Source organism: Chrysochloris asiatica, unplaced genomic scaffold (genome assembly GCF_000296735.1).
Source record: "Chrysochloris asiatica unplaced genomic scaffold, ChrAsi1.0 scaffold00032, whole genome shotgun sequence".
Lineage (NCBI taxonomy): Eukaryota > Metazoa > Chordata > Mammalia > Afrosoricida > Chrysochloridae > Chrysochloris > Chrysochloris asiatica.
In genome coordinates this window covers 13,355,130-13,377,278 of record NW_006408550.1, presented here as the reverse complement: position 1 = coordinate 13,377,278, position 22,149 = coordinate 13,355,130, and the positions used below count along the sequence as shown (strand labels likewise).

Genomic DNA, 22,149 nt, shown 5'->3' with positions numbered 1-22,149 from the left:
GTCAGAGAAAAAGAGGAAGACCCCCAACGAGATGGATCAGCCAGGTGGCATCATTGATGGACTCAAGTGTGGCAGCGGTAGTGAGGTTGGCCCAGGATTAGACATTGTTTCGTTCTGCTGTGCGTGGGGTCGCTATGAGTCGGTTCCGACTCAATGGCACCTGACAACAACAACAGCAGAATTCTACTGCCATTGAGTTGATTTCAACTCAGAGTGACTTAATAGGACAGGAAAGAACTGCCCCATAGAGTTTCTAGTGCTATAAATCTTTATGGAGGTAGATTGCTACATCTTTCTTCTGAAGAGCAGCTGGTAGGTTTGAACCACTGATTTTTTAGCAGCTGAGTGTTTTAACCACTGTACCACCAAGGCTCTGAATATGGATTTTCATCATACCCTATAAGAGCATTTGAGGACTTTGGGAGAATTCAAATTTTCTTCAGATTGTCATAGCTAAAGACTAAGCATCAAAACTGATGTTTCATATTTAAATGTGAAAGCAATTTGTAATGCAGTAGGCAAATCGAAATTGAGAGAGTATTTTTAATATATGTGGGTATGAATGTGTTTCTTCTTTTTGCTGATTTGGTAACTGACCTTCGAAATGTGTTATTTTTTCATCTGACATTATAGCAAATTTAACAATAGCTGTGGGAAGAATTAGAGATGCTATGATCAATATGATATCCAAAAAATAATGATTTAACTGTCGGAACACATTGGCAACTTGAAATCTTCAATGTCATTAAAAATCAAAATAATTAACATTACTTAGCTAAGTCTAGGATAGACATTTTCATTTTAAACTGACAGACAAAAAGTTTTAATTATTTCTCACTTATCACTGGAAATATTTTAGACAGTATTTCAAAAGAAAAATTGTTTTACTGTGGATTTGTTAAAGGTTTGCGTATTAAGTCCTAGTAGTTAGTTTTTATAGTCCACCATAATTAGTATTTATTGTAAACAATTGACTATATTCACTATACAATTATATTTAAATATTTTACTGATGTATAACAACTTTGTCTATCACAGATAAAAGCAAGTCATGTATTTTTTCATGTTTGTTATTTTTTTCAGAACATACTTACTTTTTCATGATGTGAATTAGTCAAATAGAAAAACTCTTCATTAACTTTGACTATTATATTATTCAAGTACAACTGTCTTAATGCACTTTAAAATTTTTTCTGTAAAGAATGGAATTGCCAGTAGAGATCAGCAGAAAATTCAGTCTGCTCTGAAAGAATTAGTGGTAGAAGAAATAAAATTTGGAGAACTACCTGAAGTGGCAAAGTTGGAAATAAGGTAAAATTACTGATTTACATTGATAACAATTTAAAACCAATGGTTTTCTTTTTTTAAGCTTGGCTTTTTGATTATTAGAGTCATTTTACTGAATATCTGCATCTTCCCAGGGAAATGCACAGTTCATTTTTAGTATACCATGTTCTGAAATGGGATATTTATAAAGACATTTTATGAATTATGAAGTTATTTTAGAATGTATTTTGAAGCAGAACAGTGCTCTCCTTGTCATCTCACGTAGTTAATATTTTTGTTTTATTTTTTCCTTTGTGTCTTGCTAAATTGTACAATGTGTAAATGATTTCATATTCAGAGTTTAGCTCTTATTCTCTTATTCTTAAAACTACTTTAGAATATTATTTTGTGTGCTTTTGGTGAAGGTTTACACAGTTCAGGTTACCATTCAACAATTTCTAGACAGATTGTTCATTGAAATTGGTTGCATTCTGCATTTACAATTAGTGAGCAGTCAGCATTTTCATTTGAGTTCTGTTTTTGTCCATATGTTTCTGTTTAAATCATTTATGTGTCAAATCAAGAATTCAAAGTACTAATATTTTTGCATAAAACAATAAAGAAGCTCTGCTTTCTTTGCTTTAGCATTATTGTATGAAATTATGTGATCAGTAGGTAAACTTACTTTCTAATATTATACACTTGCTCATTACTGATCATGGTATTGGTGGTGGTTGTGTGCCACTGAGTCAATTCTGATTCAGCAACCCCATAGGGTTTCTGAGCTTGTAAATCTTAGCGGGAGCAGAAAACCTCTTCATTCTCCCACAGAATGATAGGTAGATTTGAACTACTGACCTTGCGGTTAGCAGCCCAGCTCATAATCCACTATGCTACCAGGGCTCCTTACTATTGATTATGTTGTGTTGTTAAGTGTCATCAAGTCAGTTTCAACTCATAGCTACCCTGTATAGGGTTTCCAAGGAGCAACTGATAAATTTGAACCACTGACCTTGCAGTTCAAACCACCCTTGTGGTCCAGTGCATTATCCCACAGCACCATATCAGGACTCCGATACTGATTATAAGTAATCAAAATTCATTTAATTTCAAAATTGAATTTTGCCTATTTCTAATTTTAAAAAAGTACTGATTATAAGTGATCAAACAGATAGTTACAGAACTCTCTGGAGCTAGGTAGTCCTGGTGTGGCGCTATAGCAGACGCACTTGACCTCAAAGTCAATTTGAACCTCAAGGTCAGCAATTCAGTCTTATCAGCCACTCCTTGGAAACTGTACAGGGTCACTATGAGTGGGAACTGACTTGATGGCACTAAACGTGGAACTATAGGTGAAGCAGGAGACTGCTAACTGCAAAGTGAGGTTCAAACCTTGGTTCAACCCTACCAGTCATTTCTCAGACTTTCCTTCAACAACGATAAAGTGATTTTCTTTTTTTTTATTATACATTCACATGATGTGGCTAAGAGGTGTACAGGGAAATCCTATGTATCCTTTGCCCCAATATTAATATTTTACATCACTGTGGTGCTGTGGGTTAATGCGCCAGACTGCAGCTATGGGTCAGAATCGACTCGATGGCACTTAAAAACAACAGCAATTATAAGGCCCAAACCAGAATATTGGCATTGCTTACAGTCTGCATAAGTTACTTATATTTCACCAGTTATAACTGTGCACATTTTTGTAGCTGTTCTCACTTATATGTGAGTGTGTAGTTCTGTGCAGTTTTATCACATGTAGCTTCATGACACCATCACCATAAGGCTCCCTCATTCCATCCCTTTATAACCAGACTCATTCCTTACCACGTCTCTTGTCTCCAGGGGACCACTAATAATCTCCATCTGGCGCTGTAGGATACGCACTGGGACTACAAGGTTACTTGAACCACAGGCTCAATGGCTCAGACTTAACCTTCTGCTCCTAGGAAATCCTATACAGGGTCGCTATGAGTCAACTGATTCTGTGACTCTTAACAACAACAACATAACAAAAGTTATTTCATTAGTATTATATAAATGGAATAATTTAGTATGGATCTTTTTTAGACTGACTTTTTTTTTTCCTACTCAGCATGACTTGCATCTAAGTTGTTGCGTATATCAGCTGTCCATTCCTTTTTTATTTCTACATAGTATTCCATGTTGTGAACAAACCACAGTTTGTTTAATCATTCACTCATTGAAAGACATCTGAGTATATTTTTGGTTTGGGCTATTAAAAAGTCCTGATGTGGCACTGTGGGTTAATGTACCAGACTGCAAAGCAATTTGAACTGTGAGGTCGGTAGTTCAAGCTCACCACCTGCTCCTAGAAAACCCTATACAGGGTCGCTATGGGTTGGAACTGACTAGGTGGCACTTTAAAACAACAACATTGAAGAATGTGTACAAAATTATGCATGGAAATAAGTTTTAATTTCCATGAGATGAATGCCCAAAAACACCAATGCTATGTCATATAAATCTTGGTGTGGCGCTGTAGAATAAACACTAGATGGTCAACCACATGGTTCATGGTTCAAACCCACCAGCTGCTCCTTGTAAACCTTATAAAAGGTTCACTGTGAGTCAGCACTGACTTGACAACACTTAACAGCAACATGATAGTTTTATGTTTAGTTTCTTTTAAAAATTCTGGGTTTTTTTTCCAGAATGGCAGTATCATTTTATATTCTACCAAGAATTTATGTGAGATTTAGTTTGTTTGTATTGTTGCCAGCTTTGATGTTAGCACTTTAAAAATTAAAAAAAAAGCCATTCTGAAAGGTGTGTGTTCATATCTCATTGTGGTTTTATTTGTACTTCCATGATGGCTAATGGTTTTGGATAACTTTTCTTATTTGCCATCTGTGTCCTAAGTAGAATATCTCTTAATATTTTTACCCATTTTCTGATTGATATGATTTTTTGTTTTGTTTTTCTGACTCTTTAAAATTAACTTAATTTGGGGGAGTTTTGTAGATATAAGTCCTTTGTTTGAGGTTTGCAGCTGTTTTCTCCCACTCAGTAACTTGTCTTTTGGCCCTTTTACCGGAGTCTTTCACAGAGCAAAGGGTTTTATTTTGATGCTATCCAGCCCGTTTTCCTTTTAGGGATCCTGCTTTGTGTGTCAAGCGCACTTGTGCTCTGCCTAGTCCTACTCCTGAAGATTTTCTCCTGGGCTGCTTTTTGTAAACATTTTATAGCATTGTTTTGCATTTCAATTAAAGTCCATGGTTATAATTCATCATCTGTGTAGGTATGAGGTTTAGGTCAAAAGTCATTCTTTTTTCGTCTGTGAATATGTAGCTGTTTTAGTGCCATTTGTTGAACTACTTTTTATCCTTTTTCAACAATCAATTGGGTGTATTTTTGTGGATTTGGAATCCTTGTGTGGCGCTGTAGGATCAGCACTGGACTGCTAACCACATGATTGGTGGTTCAAACCCAACAGTTGCTCCTTGTAAACCCTATACAGGGTTGCTATGAGTCGGAACTGACTCGATGGCACTTTAACAACAGCAACATACTAGTAGATTCGGTGTTCTGTGTTCTCTACATGTCTATTTTCTGCCAGTACCATATTGTCTTGATTACTCTAGCTATGTATATATTAACAAAACCAAAACCTGTTTCTGTTGAGTTGATTCTGACTCATAGCAAACCTGTATAGGGTTTCTGAGAGTGACTGGTGGTTTTGAACTGCCAGCCTTGTAGTTACCGGCCCAGTGCTTACCCGACAGGGCCTATAGTGACCACCCTATTTTGTTGTTGTTATGTGCCGTGGAGTCTGTTCCGACTCATAACGACCCTGTACAGGGTTTCCGAGGCTGTAAATCTTTATAGGAGCAGAAAGCCTCATCTTTCTTCCACGAAACAGCTGGTAGTTTTGAACTGCTGGCCTTGAGGTTCGTAGCCTGATTCGTAACCACTTATAGAACAGAATAAAACTAAAACTTAGGTGTGGGTGATGTGGGTTAATGCACTGTACTACTGGACTGCAACGTCAGTTGGAACTGCAAGGTTGGTGGTTCAAGCTCTCCAGCCACTCCTTGGAAATTCTATAGAGTCACTATGGGTTGGAACTGACTGGACGGTACTTAACAACAACAGTCATTATAGAGGACTTCTGATGGCACTGTAGGATTAGCACTAGACTTTAAACAGCAAGGTCAGCAATTCAAATCCACCAGCCACTCTTGTACACCCTATCCAGGGTCACAATGAGTCAGAACCAACACAATGACGTTTAGCAGCAACAACAACAGTCTTTATAGAAGACTGCCACATCTTTTTTCCAGAGTGGCTGATAGGTTCCAACTGCTAACCTTTGGTTTAGTAGCCAACTGCTTGAACCATTGTACCACCAGGGTACCTTAGCTATATATTTGTTGCTGTTATTGTTGTTGTTAGCATAGTGGTTACGAGTCGGGCTGTTAATCTCAAGGTTAGCAGTTCGAAACTTGCAGCTGTTCCGTAGGAGAAAGATGAGGCATTCTGCTCCTATAAAGATTTATAGCCTCAGAAACCTTGCATAGGGTTGCAGTGAGTCAGAACCGACTCCATCACCACTCGATTCTTACTCATAGCGGCCATGCTTAGGGGTTTCTAAGGAGTGGCAGGTGGATTGGAATCACCAACCTTTCAGTTAGCAATCCAGTGCTTATTGTATAGCTCTAAACCAGTACTCCAACTATGTATATATTGTTGTTAAGTGCCTTGGAGTTCATTCTGACTTAGATCTGTAGGAGCAGCTGGTGGGTTTGAACCACTGATCTTGTCATTAGCAGTCCAGTGTGTATATGTATGTGTGTGTATATATAATTCGCAGGTGAAGGATGAGGCTTTCTGCTCCCGTAAAGATTTAGAACCTCAGAAACCCTTTGTAGGGTCACTATATATCGACTCCCTGGCATATAACCTCATAAGGCCAATTAAGTGTTCCAAAATACTCATTCTCCACAATGTTCTCCATAGCTTGTCATAATCCACACAATCGCAATCCTTTGCATAGTCAAAAAAGCGCAGGAAAGCATTTTTCTGGTAGTGTCTGCTTGCAACCAAGATCCACCTGACGTCAGCAGTGTTCCATGTCCTTGTCTGAATCCGGCTTTATTAACCTCTGGCAGTTTACTGTCAAAGCCATTTTTTAATTGTCTTTAGCAAAGTTTTACTTGCATGCCATAATAATATTGTCCAATGATTTCCATTTTCCATTAGGTCACCTCTCTTTGGAATTGGCACAAACATAGATGTCGTCCAATCATTTGGCCAGGTAGCTGTCTTCCAAATTTTTTGGCATAGATGTATGAGTAGGTCTCCAGTGCTCCATCAGTTTGTTGAAACATTTCAATTTGTATTCCATCTATTCCTGGTGACTTGTTCTTTGCCAGTGATGTCAGTGTACCTTAGACTTCTTCCTTCAGTATCATGGGTTCTTGATTATGTGCTATCTCTTGAAATGGTTGAACATAGACCATTTTTTTGTGGTACAATGACTCAGGGTATTCCTTCTGTCTTTTGATGCTTTCTGCATTCAATATTTTGCCACTAGAATCCTTTAATATTTCAACTCTAGTCTTGATTTTTTTCTTTGGTTCTCGCAGCTTGAGAAATGTTGAGCATGTTCTTTCCTTTTGGTTATGTAATTCCAGATCTTTGTACATTTCCTTATTATATTTGACTTTGTTTTCTCGAACTGACCTTTGAAATTTTCTATTCAGCTCTTTTACCTCATTTTTTCCATTTACTTTGGCATCTCTACCCTTGAGAGCAAGTTTCAAAGTCTCTTCCAACATCCGTTTATGTCTTTACTTCTTTCTCGTCTTAATTATCTTTTAACATCTTATGTGATATTCTGATGTCATCCCACAACTCTTCTGGTCTTCAGTCATTAGTGTATAATTCATCAAATCTATTTTTGAGATGATATCTAACTTCCGGTGGATAGGTTCAAGGTTATATTTGGACTCTCATGGACTTGTTTTCATTTTCTCAGCTTCAGCCTGAACTTGGATATAAGCAATTAATGGTCTGTTTCACAGTCTGACTCTGGCCTTGTTTTGACTGATGATATGGAACTTTTCCACCATGTCTTTCCACAAATCTAGTCAGTTTGATTTCAGTGTGTTCCATTTGGTGATGTCTGTGTGTATAGTCATCTTTTATATTGTATAATAAAGGTATTTGCAATGAAGAAATCATTGGTCTTGTAAAATTTTATTATGTAATTTCCAGCATCGTTTCTATCACCAAGGCCATATTTTCCAACTGATTCTTCCTCTTTGTTTCCAACTTTGTATTGCAATCACCAGTAATTATCAGTACATCTTGATTGCATGATTGATCAGTTTTAGACTTGTAGAAGTTGGTAGAATTCTACAATTTCTTTATTTTTGGCTTTAGTGGTCAGTGCATTAATTTGAATAGTAATTGTATTAGCTGGTCTTATTTGTTGGCATATGAATGTTATTCTATCACAGACAGTGTTGTAATTGAAGATAGATCTTGAAGTGTTTTTTTTTTTTTTTTTTTATGATGAGTGTGATGCCATTCCTCTTTGCTTTGTCATTCCTAGTGTAGTAAAACCATGTGGTTGTCATATTCAAGATGAACAGAACCAGTCCATTTCAACTCACAAATGTCTAGGATATCAGTGTTTATGCGTTCCATTTTGTTTTTTGGTAACTTCCAATTTTCCTTGATTCATAGTTCATACATTCAGTGCTCCGATTATTAATGGACTTTTACAGCTATTTGTCCTCGTTTTGGGTTGTGCCACATCAGCAAATGAAGGTCCCAAAAACTTTACTGCATTCACATCATCACAGTCAATGCTATGTTGAGGAGGCAACTCCTCACCAGTCTTAGTTTGAGTGTTCTAATTTCTAGAGCTCATTTTCTGGCTCTGTAGCTGACAGTATTCTTCATCATGTTTTAGTATTCAATATTTTGATGCTATCTGACAGTGGTCCAGTGACTAAATATTCAGAAGTAGTCTATCTTATCTTCCTATCTGTCTTCATCTGAAAGCTCATCTGAAACCTGCTTACCATTGGTGATCTTCTGGTATTTAAAATACCAGTAGTATAGCTTCCAGAATCAAGTAACAAGCAAACCACCACATTACAGCAGATTGACTGGCATTCGATGGTTAATGGTTACAGGGCTGTTCAAGTTACATTTATTTCATCTTTGTTGAGATTTGATAGTCTTTTTGTAGGTTGAGTACATTTCTTCAAAGTTAAATTTTTGAGTGTAAAATCATTTGTCCTTTTCCCTTATTCTGTTGGCGACTGCAAAGTCTGTTGATATCCCATGTCATTCCTGTCATTGGTGACTTCCATCTATTTTTTACCTGTCAGTCTTACTAGAGGTTTATCCATTTTATTCCCGTTTTTTAAAGAACCAGCATTATGCTTCAACACTTTTTTTGTTTTCACTTTCATTGATTACTGCTGTTAACCTTAATGTTTCTTTTCTTCAGTCTCTGAGCTTATTTTGCTTTTCTTCTTCTAGATTCTTGAAGGATGCTTAGATTATTTGATACTTTTCATTTTATGTACATTTAGTGCTATAAATTTCCCACTAGTGCTGTCTTAGTTGCATCCCCACAGATTGATGTTATACAAGTATTGTCCATTTCATTTAGTTCCCTGTGTATTTGTATTTACTTGAGACTTCCTTCTTTGACATAGGAATTATTTAGTAGTGTATTGTTTATTTTCCAAGTGTTTAGAGATTTTCTTGTTGTCTTTCTGTTACTGATTTCTAATTGGCTAGAAAAGATATTATTTAAACTCCTTAAATTTGTTCCTATTTTATGACATAAGATATCTATATTTTATTGCCATTTCATTATTTGCTTAATTTTAAAAATCTATTTCTTACTCTTTCTTTTTCCTTACTTCTATGGAATTTGTGAATTTTTATAGAATTCTAATTGATGTATTAGTTTTTGTGTGAATTACTTTGAAAATGATTCTTGTCCACTTTGTACTTGGCTGGGCTTTTTGTCAGGTTTGAATAGAAGAGTAATTTATGTGTGTTAGCAAACCTCAGTAGCTAAGTAAAGCACTCAGCACAATCCCACTGGCAATAAACATGTCTTGGGAAATAACCTATTTGGTACTACTTCTGCTCTCTACTTCCTATTTCAGTGTCTCTGCTTCTAGAACATGTTCTATAGACCTCTGATCATTAGATCAGTTTATTATTCTCAAAATGAAAAAAAAAATGCTATTTAAACGTTCAATTCTTCTACTTCTTCCTACTTTAAGGCAATCCCCTAGAGATTATTCATATTATTTCAATACTTTGGGGTTAAGGAAAGTTAGATTATGGAAACGCCTGTTCAAGTGTTGGTTTTGAGTCCCCAGCTAAATTTTCACTAAGAACAAATGATCAGAAAACTGATAAAGATGACAAGAGTTGTTTCTAGGGCTAAGATATGTTATGACTGAATCTAATGAGACTTTCTAACAAAGTCCCCAAGAATGCCCTTGTGGATAACATGGTGAAAAATGTTCATTGGACTGGATTTGTAGGTAATCAAATATATCTGTCCACAAGCAGGTTGATGAATTAGCCTAATTAGCTTGCCATAGTGCTATCTGTTACCAATTCCGAAGAGTAAAACCCAAAAAAGTATTGTTTCAATGTGTAATTTATTTGTTCTAATTATTAGTGATTGTACATAATGTTCACTGCAGCATTACTGCATTACTCAAAATTAGCCAAGAGTGAAAATAGCCCAAGTGTTGTCTGTCAACAGATGAATGAATACACAAAATGTGGAATATACTTGTTGTTGTTGTTAAGTGCCATCAAGTCAGTTGTGACCCATAGCAACTCTGTATAGGGTTACCAAGGAGCGGTTGGTGAGCTTGAACCGCTGACCTTGCAGTTCAAGTGACTTTCCAGTCTGGCACATAAACCCACAGCGCTACACCAGGATACTTAGTGGTGTAATATTCAGCCATAAGAGGAAGTAAAGTTCTGGTGCATGCTTATATGAATGTGCTTTGAAAACATTTTGTTGAATGAAATAAGACTGAAAATGGTGTATTATTTATATGAAATATCTAGAATAAGCAAATGCATATAGACAGAAAGATTAGTGTCTGCTAGGAACAAGGAGGAAAGGAAATGGGGAATTATTGCTTAATTGGTACAGAATTTCTTTTGGAGGATGAAAAGTTTTGGAAATAAATGGTGGTTTGAAAAAAATTGTGATATTTTGATAAATTTGATAAATCTTTAAAAATTGGCATGTATTTTAAATTCATACCACATCTCAATTCAGACCAACCATATTTCAAGTATTTAATAGTTACATATATCTAGCAGTGGCTAGACGCTATTTTAGATAATCAAGGTTTTAAAGGTCTTGGTAAATAGTAGCAAACTTATCAAAACTTAACAGGATTAATTTAATGAGGATAAATTGTTGTTGTTGTTAAGCACCATCAAGTTGGTTCCAACTCATAGCGATCCTGTAAAGGGTTTCTAAGGAGCGGCTAGTGAGATTGAACTGTCAACCTTATGGTTCAAACATACCTTGCAATCCAGTGCTGTATCCTGTTTCTCCACAAAGATAAGAAGAATGTACAAAATTAGTTATTTTACTATAGAATGGATGAATCCTAACAATACACCTCAAGCAGAAGGAGATAACTGAGAGAAAAAAGAGAGAGAGAGAGAGAGAGAAAGCATGCACACTTTCAGCAGTTCTGCACCTGACAAGTGCTGACAAGCAGTAGTTTTTGGAGTTGAACAGAACTAAACTGTGAGACCTTGGGCAGGTAAACTAACCACTCTGACCCTCAACATGATCATCAGTAAAATGAGGAATAATAAAAACACTAAACCTAAATAAAAAAACAAAAAACAAAAAGGTAGCTTTTTTAGCTGATTATCTCCTCAGTTTAGGTTAACACTGTGTGTCGTTGCAAGCCAAATAAAGCTAGCACTCTTAAAATGCATTAATAGGAATGCGTTGTCCAGAATAAATAGTACAGTACACCCACTTACTTATCAATATGGTTAGGTTCCAAAGATTTTGTGAAAAATTTTATGCAAATTATTATGTGACAATCATTATACAATAATGAAGGACATCAGGTCGTAAAATAGAGAATGACTACATCATTACATAACTGAAAACCACTCTTACCAACTTGACACATAACTTTAGCTATCACATCTAATGTTACTCTTGTTTGGCACCTCAGGATTTGTTATTGCCAGATATTTGTTATTAATGCGCAAAATGGTCTCATAGTAGACTTTTAACTGATATCATAAACGCAAAAGTTAGATAAGATGCTTGGTAAGTGGGGAGCAGGTGTCATTTTTTTGTATCCATTGTATATAATACATACGGGTTTCCATCTTCAGAAGAAATTCAAAGACAGCCAGAATAAAAAATTTTAAGACTTATTCTTCCTCTAAGAATATGATTAATTCTTTGTTCAGTAATTTTCTCAAATTCTTTTTATACATAGTTATTTCTTAGATTAAATACATTCAGAATTTGCTATTCTAAATAACCCATCGTACTCCACTTACTTTTCTCTCAGTGCATCTAGCTAATTTTGAACTTCTTTCATACAGAAAATACCAGTTGATATCTTTGGTTGTTGTTAATTGTTGGTTTTGACTCATATATAGGGTTTCCAAGGAGTTACTGGAGTACTGGTGTGGCACTGTGGGTTAATGTGCTGGACTGAAAGGGCAGTTTGAACTACAAGGTCTGTGATTAAAGCTCACCAGCTGCTCCTCGGAAACCTTACACAAGGTCGCTATGAGTCAGAATTGACTCCATGGTACTTAACAACAATAACGGAGTTATTGGTGGGTTTGAACTGCCAACTAATACTTTGGAAGTTTTCTTTCCCTTCTCCTTTGAATTTCACATATATCTAAAATAATATAGAGAGAGTAAGTATAGGAAAATGCCTGTGTAGATGGCAACAAAACCGTTTGCCTTATGAGCTCTTTAAAGTGTACACACGTTTCCTTTCAGAAGTCCCACAAAAGATTTTTTACTTCGTTAAATTTCCCTAATCTTAACTTTTAATACCAAATTAGTATTATTTTATTGTTTTTATTTTTTAGTTATTAAGAATGGCAAAAATTTTATTTGCCACTTTTTTTTTTTCCCAGGAATTCTAAGTTTGTTTGTGTTTTACCCCTAGAAATAATGTCTTGGCTGGGGATTATATACCTGACCATGTTAAGGTGCCATGTGTATCATTGGAGACTTGGACTCATATTTGCTCTAAAACATGTTGGGAATTGTAGCCATGACTTGTACTAGTAGTTTCCATAGCTGGCTATATTCTCAGACTTACCTAGAGAATGTAATGTATATCTTAACCATGTTCTACACTGCCATAACTGGAGACAAATTTTGTTGAGTAAATAGTTAAATGAATCAAAGAATTAAATATTCTGTAAAACACAGTGTTAGCAAACGCAAATGGCATCATCACAAGAATAACCTCAGTATGCTATTGCTGCAATGTATGATCAACATCAAATAAATACACAAATTACAGATTTTCATAGAATTAGAATTTAGAGAGCTTTTTTGGAGATAATTTAGATGATCCATATTTCTTTAAAATGTTTATTATAAAGTTTAAATTATTTCTCATTCTCCTCTTATAATAAGAATATCCATATTCATATTCCTTATTGTTTAAAAATAAAATTAATTTTTTTCTTCATTGTTTTTCTGAAGCAGTATTCTAAGTTCTACATGACCAACTTACAAATTAAATTTTATACTATAACTTATTTGTAAGATGGCATGGTTGCCTTATGAATTTACTTTGTGGGATTTAATAGGTATGAAGAATGTGCAGAATTCTGAATAGTTCACTTATTAAAACTGCTGAATTTTTTAAAAAATAAAACTGGCAGACATATATTCCAGGAATTTGACCTTGTTATTAAATCACAGACTTTGTTTACATGCTGTTATGGAAAAGGTTTTACTTCCCATTTGCTCAAAGTCATTCTTTAAAGAAGAAATTAGTCATTAAGTCATAAGAAAACTAACAGCAGGAAAAGTTGAACTGATTGATTATAATCTCCTGGTAATGTGACTTCAGCAATTTAGCTACTGATTTATTTTAAGATGCTTTTCTTTTACGTGTCAAATTTTCTGAAATATTCTCTGTTACCAGAACACATGCATAGTACATTTATTTTTTTCTACAGTTAGCCTTAGTTAGTATGTTTTTAGAATTAGAGAATGCAATTTTATAAAGTTAACAACCATTCCACTACTACTGTGAAGTACAAAAATAATATATTTTAACGTCTTGAAATTTTTAATTTCTGCCCACACTTTTCTCTGAAGCTGTCTGACACTTGAATGTATACACAAGCATCTCAAATTATGGTTGTTCCTACCCACCAACACACTCAAAAAGAAAAATCTGTGGAGATAGAAATTTTGTGTACAAAGCTATTGTTTATAGCATTCTGAAACTAGAAAAAGTATAAATATTTAATAGCAGGAATGGTTGCACTAACAGTGTATTAAATATAATTATTTGTCATTAAAAGTTATTTTGAGACAATATATTAGAGAAATTTTCATGGTAAGTATAAAAAAATATAAAATTGCATGTGAATTATGATGCCAGTTGTATATACATAGGCAAAATACTAGAATAGAAATACTATAAGAAAATATTTTAGAATAAAATAATACTCAGTTATTTTTGGTGGTAAGATTATTGGTAATTTTAATTATTGCATACAATCTAAAATGAACATGAACCTTTATTTAAAGTATAAATTTTATCTTAATACTTCAAATTTTAAAAATATATCTGTGTTAATGAATTTGTACTATGTTGTAATACAGTAACAACTTTTAAATGTCTGTTATTTATAACAGCACAGTTTATGTCTTATTCATATATATCATGGTTGGCTGCAGCGACCCTGCTTCTTGTGGCTATTCTGAGAATAGGCTAGAGGGACAGATCCTCTCTGGACAGTCTCTTCTTTTGTGCATTGGAGAAGCGACAGGATGCTACAACTGTTCTTTGACACTTAAACCTTCTATTCAGAAGTTGGACAGTTACTTTCAATCATTATTTGTGAAAGCAGTTACAGGGCCCAGTCTTCTGTCATTGGGACATAAAATATACTCTTTAAGAGGACCCCGGCCAGGAGTGTTGGGTGCAGTAGAAAAAAAAACATGAGAATTTGAACAGATAATGTAGTCTACCAGATCTATGTCATAGCTTATTAATTTCATTTCTTTAAGTACATGTACAGCTGTGTGGGTTGACCATGGCCTTGGTCAGGTAGACCTCAGACATCAGAAAGACATGTTCGCTTTTGAAAATTTGAAAGTGGTTTTTGTTTTATTTTCTAGCAGATTTGCCAAATTAAACATGTCCTTTGATTTATTTACTGCTGTTTCCATGGACACTGATTATTGATTCAAATAGGATGAAATTGTTAGCAACTTCAGTTTTTTCTCCAATTACCCAAGAAGCATGACACTGCTTATTGGTTCATTTGTAATGATTTTCATTCTCTTTATATAATGAATGTTGTAGTCTTTAATCTTCATCAGTAAATGCTTCAAATTGTCTTCCTTTTCAGCAGTTTTTTCAAGATCCTCTTGTCTGCATATCAAAAAATGTTAATGGGTCTTCCTTCTTAGATGCTGCTAAATGACTCTCTGAAATATCTTCACACATATTTTCCAACTCTTGATATTAGCAGTCCACTTTATTTTTGCCATTTTTCTACTAGATAGCTTCTTACCCTTACTGTTTTTCCCATACTTATTTCATTTAAAATTATTTTTTAATTGAGTCGTATAAGTTCCTATTGTATAGTTGTGTTAGTAGCTGCCACTGTAAAGTAACTTCTACCAACAATGTTTCTCATTGCCAGGATCATTGGACTTACTTGCTTTTTAACATGTTTGACTTTTCCTTCCCTTGACTCCATTTCCTTCAGTATGTTTTATAACTCTTTAATTTTCCACTCACTTTAGCCCCCTCCTTTTTACAGTATGTATCCTTTTCTCTGTGCTCTTCTCCATGACTCTGTCATTTTGATTTCTGTTGGTGACCAAATAAACCACAGGTACTGCTCATACTGCCATGGTTTGTGCCAGTGTTCAAAAGAGAAGGAAGGAAGAATTTCAGTTAGAAATTAGTGAAAATGAAGATGAAAATTTCCCCCACCTAAATTTATGGACTTCCTAGCCTAAGGTATCTAAGGATTCCAAGTTAAAGATGTGGACATGCTCAGCTCAAAATAATAAAGTTAGTATGGAAGCAGAACTAAAATCAGATCTCCTTGATTACAGAGCGTATACTTTTAACTATTAAACCATAGTATTTTATCTTTGCCCCACTCATTTTCTCACCATTAACCCCCAGGTTCACTTTTTGAACACCACTCTGCCTGCCGCCAGTCAAACTAGTTGTTAATATTGTTCTGCCTCATAGTGTCCCGATGTAACAGAACAAAATACCTCCAAGTCTTCTGCCTTCCTCACAGTTATTATTGTATTTGGTTCCACAGTTAAAGCCACTGTGCCAATCCATATCATTTGGGGTCTTCTTTTTTTTTTTTCACTGACCCTCTACTTTACCAAGCATGCTGTCCTTTTCCAGGGACTGGTTCCTTCTAATAATGACATGGTGTCCAAAGTATATGAGATGAAGTCTCCCATCCTTACTTTAAAACAAAAAGCATTTTATTGTGAATCAAGTATATGTTTATAGAGCTGACCATCAGTTTTACATTCAACAAGTCATAACTTTGCTTCATTACAGTGATTGCAATCCACTCCATGTACCAATGGTTGACAGTATTTACTTCTGTTCACTTTAACACTTGCTCTCCTCCCTTTGTCTCCCACTACCTTCATCTTTCCTCTGCTAACCTCCCTCTTGTTGTATATTGCCTACCCTGTCACCCATGGTAACCAGCTGTGAATAATTTTCCCTCCTCGTTTCTCCTGTAAACATCATAGATAGTTTCTTTTATCAAGAAAGCCTTTTCTTTACTTTTTATAACATTGGTCTCATATAATATTTGTCCTTTTGTGATTGACAAATTTCACTCAGTGTAATATATCCTCTAGATTCATCCGTGTTGTGAGGTGTTTTGCGGATTCCTCATTATTCTTCAAAGTTGTATGGTATTACATTGTGGATATGTACCAAAGTTCATTTAACCATTCTTCTGTTGATGGGCATTTCGGCTGTCTCCATCTTTTTACTATGTCTCTTGTAGACATTATATTGAAGTATCCTGTTTTCTTTTCCAGTTTGCTCTATGTATTTTAACTGCTGCATTTAATCCATTTATATCCAGTGTAGTTATCTGTAGGTATGACTTGACTACTGTCATTTTGTTGTGTGTTTTTTTGTGTAGCTGCTGGTTTCTTTATCTCACATCATCTTCTGTGGTTTGTGTTTGTAGGTTTTCTTTTCATTTTTATTTCTGTTGTATTAATGTTTACTGACTCTTTCAATTTTCCTCTTTTTATTTTGGTGTGCCAGGTATATTAATTGTCTTGCAGTTAACCTGTAATTTATTAAATTTTTCCCCATTTAAATGACTGTTTTATCGTGAAATCTACTTGACTTCCTTGCCATTCTGGAAGTTCTGTATCTATCCTGTTCCCTCTTTTGCTTCGTTGTTGACTTAATTATATATTGATATCTCTGGTTCCCTATTTTCAGACTTGTAGGTTCACTTTACTGTAAATACTTACATATGTGGTTTGAGTTCTAGGTGGTGGTGTCATATACGGTAATCTCAGATTCTTGTCAGCTGTTGTTGGTTCTCTATCCAAAGAACACCTTTTGGCATTTTTTGTAAAGTGTGTCTGGTCATTGCAAATTCATCTTTTATCAGGAAATTTCCTAATTTTGACATCATTGTTGAGGGATAGCTTTGCTGAGTGTATAATTCTTGGTTGACAGTTTTTTGTTGTCTTTTTTTTTTTATTATTATTCAGTGTTTCATGTATGTCATCCCATTGCCTTCTTTCCTGCCTGATTTCTGCTGAGAAATCAGAGCTTGGTCTTAATAGTTCACTCAGCTTCTTGTATGCTTATCTCCTCACATTTCATGATTTTAGAGAAGTTTTCTTCCACTAGCTCTTCAAAACTTTTCTCTGTGCATTTTATTGTCTCTTCCTATCCTGGAATTCTGACCACCCTTAAGTTGTTCCTTTTCATTGTGTCCCACATAATGCTTAGGCTTTTTTCGGATTTTTTCTTTCTTTTTTCTAATTGATCTTCTAGCATATGCGTTTTGAGAGATTTATTTTCAAGCTCAGTAATTTAGGCCTCCATTGCTTCAGATCTGCTCCTTTGCCCTTTTAGTGTATTGTCCATTTCTGAAATCTTAGTATTAATCTTCTGGATTTCTAATTACAGGTTTTAGATTATTTCAAAATTTGCATTTATTTTCTGTTTTTTCATATTGTGTTTATTGAATTGTAACGTTTTTTTCTGTGTTCTTGCTTTCTCCTTTTTGTCACTCCTTTCAAGGTACCTAAATATTACTCTTTTGATTTCTTTTTCAGTTACTTCCATTACCTTAAGTTTCTCAGGAATATTTTCTGCTTCTACATCTTGGTCATTTGTTTGAGCCATTCTCTCGTTTCTTCATGTGAGTTAAAATTGTTGCTTCCAGGGCATTATGGGGTTGTTGTATGTGTATTTAACTGAAGACTGTATGTTCATGTGTTCTTAGCCTCTCACCAACTGTACCATGTAAGTGTAATTAAGAACGGAATCTTGTACACTGTCTTCATTCGCTGTTCTCACACTTCAGTTTAAGGTGGGTTTGGCTGGTGTTGACTCTGTCTATCATTGATCAGGTGGTTTAGGAGTTGGTCTTGGCTCTTGTCCAGTGGGTAGAGTTTTCCAGTTGCCTGTGTGACTCTATTCTGTTTGGCCACCTTCTGTTGCCAAAGCTTCTCACAAAGGTTCAAGATGGTCTCACCATCTGTGCTCAGCTTCTCCTCCCAGCAAGTACTCAATCCACTTCTTTAACCTTCTCTTCTGAAGTTCGGGGCTCCAGGATTTTCATGTGTGTATTTTCTTTGATCTCTCTTATCTTTGTTATAAGGAACTCTTATAATGTGGTGATTACTAATCAGGCTGCTAATCTCATGGTCAGCAATTCAAAACTACCAGCTGTTCCACGAGAGAAAGATGAGGCTTTCTGCTCCCATAAAGATTTATAGCCTTGGAAACTCTATACAGGGTTGCTATGAGTCAGAACTGACTCCACAGCACATAACTACCAACCACCATCTTTATTGTAGAGGGTCCATGTAGTGTGCCTGCCTAGTTCACTATCTTACTAGAAGTCACATGTTTTGCCCATCACCATCCTCACTTTTAAGGAACATTCTGGCTGTACTTCTTCCAAGATGAATATCATGTTAATTCCACCAATGCCATAGTTCAAATCTGTCAATTCTTCTCTGGTCTTCTTTATTCATTGCCCAAGCTTTTGCATGTATATTAGATGATGGACAGCACCTGTAGGCTAGGCCTGTCTTAACCCTCAAAGTGACATCTTTGCTTCTTAATACTTCAAAGAGGTCTTTTGCAGCAGATTTGCCTAATGCAGTATGTCCTTTGATTTTTTTTGACTATTGGTTCTATGGGTGATGATTGTGGATCCAAGTAAAATGATCTCCATGAAAACTTCAGTCTTTTCTCTGTTTATCATGATGTTGCATAGTGTGAGGATTTTTTTTTTTTTTTTATGTCGTGATCCATATTGAGGGCTGTAATCTTTGATCTTCATATGTGTTTCAAATCCTCTTTGCTTTCAGTAAGCAAGGTTGTGTCAGTTTCTTATCACAGATTGTTAATGAGCCTTCCTACAATACTGACGCCAGGTTCTTTTTCTTATAGTCCAGCTTCTTGGATTATTTGCTTAGCATACAAATTGAATGTTTGTGGTGCACAGATACAATCGTGAAACACATCCTTCCTCATTTTAAACTACACACTACCCCCTTGCTCTGTTCCTCAGCTATTCTTAAGGTTTTCACTGGCCAGTGTTTTTTGGAATTAGGTTATCAAGTCCTTCTTCCTAGTCTGTTTTAGTCTGAAAGCACTACTGATAACCTGTTTACCATGGTGATCCTCCTAATACCTGAAATACCTGTGGCCGAGTTCCTAGCATCATAGCAAAATGAAAGCCACCATAATAAGACAAATGGTGGTCCAGTCAGCTAACATATTTAAACGTTCTTTCATCATTTCTTGGGTAGATTTTTTTCACTAGCCAACCCTTACTTTCACTGTTGTGCCCATTTAATTCATAACATTCCTCAAATAAACATTCTAAAACCAATATTAGGATTTTCTACTTTCCAATTTAACAACTCTACATTATCAAAAACATAAAATCCCATACCTTAGCATGTCATAAATTTCCTATTTTCCTGTAATTCATGCTGTTGTTATACCTTGGTCACCTTCTACCCTTGTACTTTTGCACCTGCTATTCTCTTCATCTGGAATCACTGCCCTTTATAATCTACCTGGCTAATTATTCTTATACTTAAGACTCTGTTCAGATACCATCACCTCAGTGAAGCTATTCTATGTTCCCACCAATACAAAGTGTGGTATTTGCACATAGTTGTTGTTGTTAAGTGCTGTCTAATCAGATCTGACTCATAGAGAACCTATATAGGATCCTATACAGGATTTCCAAGGAGCAGCTAGTGGATTTCAACCACCAAACTTGTGGTTCAAGCCAACCTTGCAGTCCAGTGCTTATTTTAAATCTTCCTTTGATCTTTTTGTCCCTATGAATAATGATGCTGTAATTGTATGTCCACATCCCATTTTGATCCTTAAAAGTCCTCAAGATCAGAGACTTGAGTATACTCAGTATTTCAGTTCTGGTAGCATAGTGGTTACAAGTTGGGCTGCTAACCACAAGGTCAGCAGTTTGAAACTATAAGCTGTTCCATGGGAGAAAGATGAGGCTTTCTGCTCCTGTAAAGATTTACAGCCTTGGAAGCCCTATACAGGGTCGCATGAATCGGAATCAACTCCACAGCACACAACTCCACCACCAATATATGTTGGCTTTTCCATAAGTATTTTAGAAAAAAACTAATTTTATGAATAGGTGGAATGAAGTAAATTGCATGTGTTCATAATTCCTGTTTGTTTGTTTTCCTTTTTTTTTTTTTTTTTTTTTAGTGGTGATGAGTTCCTCAGTTTCCTTCTGCAATTAAACAAACAGTGCGGCCATTTAATAACAGCGGTTCAGAATATCATGACAGAATTGCCTGTAAATTCTCACAAGGTATCCTACAAAACTTAATAAGTGAATACTAAAGAACATTCCAGACAAGTTAATGATAGTTCAAAAACGTATAGTACTGATCTGGTTAAATTATACCCATTCTTCCACTAAATCACATAAGATTTAAATAAGTCAATTTTTAAAAAATATTACAACTTTACATACCAATTACTTGAAAAACTTTGTGTTGTAGCCCTCATAAAAAGGAAAATGAGTCAGATAAACTTTATTTATTCTTAAAAAGACCCAAACGAAGTTGAAACAAAACAGTATGCTCAGTATTATTAAAAAGCAAATCAACATAAGATCTTTAAATGAAGTTTTTAAATAGAGAAGTGAAAGTGATTTTTAAAAACAAAATTAATTTGTGGACTTTGCAAGTTTGTTGGTTTGAACTACCTGTCTATGTTGTTGTTGTTAAGTGCTGTCGAGTCACTTCCAACCAATAGTGACCCTGGTAGGGTTTCCTAGGTGCAGCTGGTGGTTTTGAACCACCAACCTTGTGGTTCAAACTGACCTTGCAGTCCAGCATCTTATCCTGTAGTGCACACCAGGACTCCTGCTGTCTGTAGTGTAAAATATTAATGCACTTGCTTTCCTACAAATTTTATATAATACTAATATGGGAACCATATCATTTTTAACATCTTTATGAATTGATTTGTCTACCACAAATATTAATATTATCTACATATAGTAGAATATACGTATATATTAAAATTAATGCATTCCGAAAACTGATTTGAATATTTGTATATAATTAGTGATTTATTCTTGCTGTCAGGATTTATCTTGAACAAAAAATGTTTTAAATTACAATTCTCGTGTTTAAAAATGTTTTACAATTCCTGTGGATATAAAATTGTGGAGTTTTTGGGGTTTTTTTCTCTTTCTCTAAAATATGACTTTTGAAAATATTAACAGATAGTACTAGAATGGGCTTCTCCCCAGAATTTCACTTCTGTTTGTGAAGAACTGGTTACTAATGTTGAAGATTTGAATGAAGAAGTCTGCAAATTAAAAGACTTAATTCAGAAGGTATTTACTAACCATAAAAAAATGTGAAAAATAAGGAAAATTACTTAAAATGAAGTAGTTCTGATAAGAGCAGCTTAAGCTCCCATTGGACTAGCTGGGAGAAAATGTTTTTTGGAATATGTGATTTTGTGGTTCTTGTTTTTATACTCATAAAAGAAGTACATAACTGGATTTAAGAATAAGTGATTTTTTTTTTCCTCTAAGAAAAGAAGAAAAAACTAAATCTAAGTTCCTGAAATAGGAAACTTTGTTGACGATATTTAATAAAAGAGTAAAATACCAAAACACCTTTAAATCAACTAAAGAACTCACTTGTGAGTTCTCCAATTTTGTTTAATAAAATTGATGTCTGTAAAGTTTTTTCATAAACAAATGTATGTAAAAATTAGATTATGCATTGTATTTTCGTAGCTCCAACCTGTTAATGTCATTTAAATTTGGCGTTAATGTTTTATGCCAAAAGTTATTTTTTTCCCAAGCATACAC

The 22,149-nt window shown here is 35.0% G+C and overlaps 1 protein-coding gene across 1 annotated transcript in view; it reads left to right on the top strand.

Annotated features, from left to right (window-relative positions):
- ASZ1 (ankyrin repeat, SAM and basic leucine zipper domain containing 1) overlaps positions 1–22,149 on the top strand; it is an 89,480-nt gene that overhangs the window by 62,470 nt on the left and 4,861 nt on the right. The window contains exons 10-12 of the mRNA XM_006859314.1: positions 1,202–1,311; positions 20,520–20,625; positions 21,550–21,663. Coding sequence (XP_006859376.1) covers positions 1,202–1,311; positions 20,520–20,625; positions 21,550–21,663 — 330 coding nt within the window. The remainder of the gene's footprint in view (positions 1–1,201; positions 1,312–20,519; positions 20,626–21,549; positions 21,664–22,149) is intronic.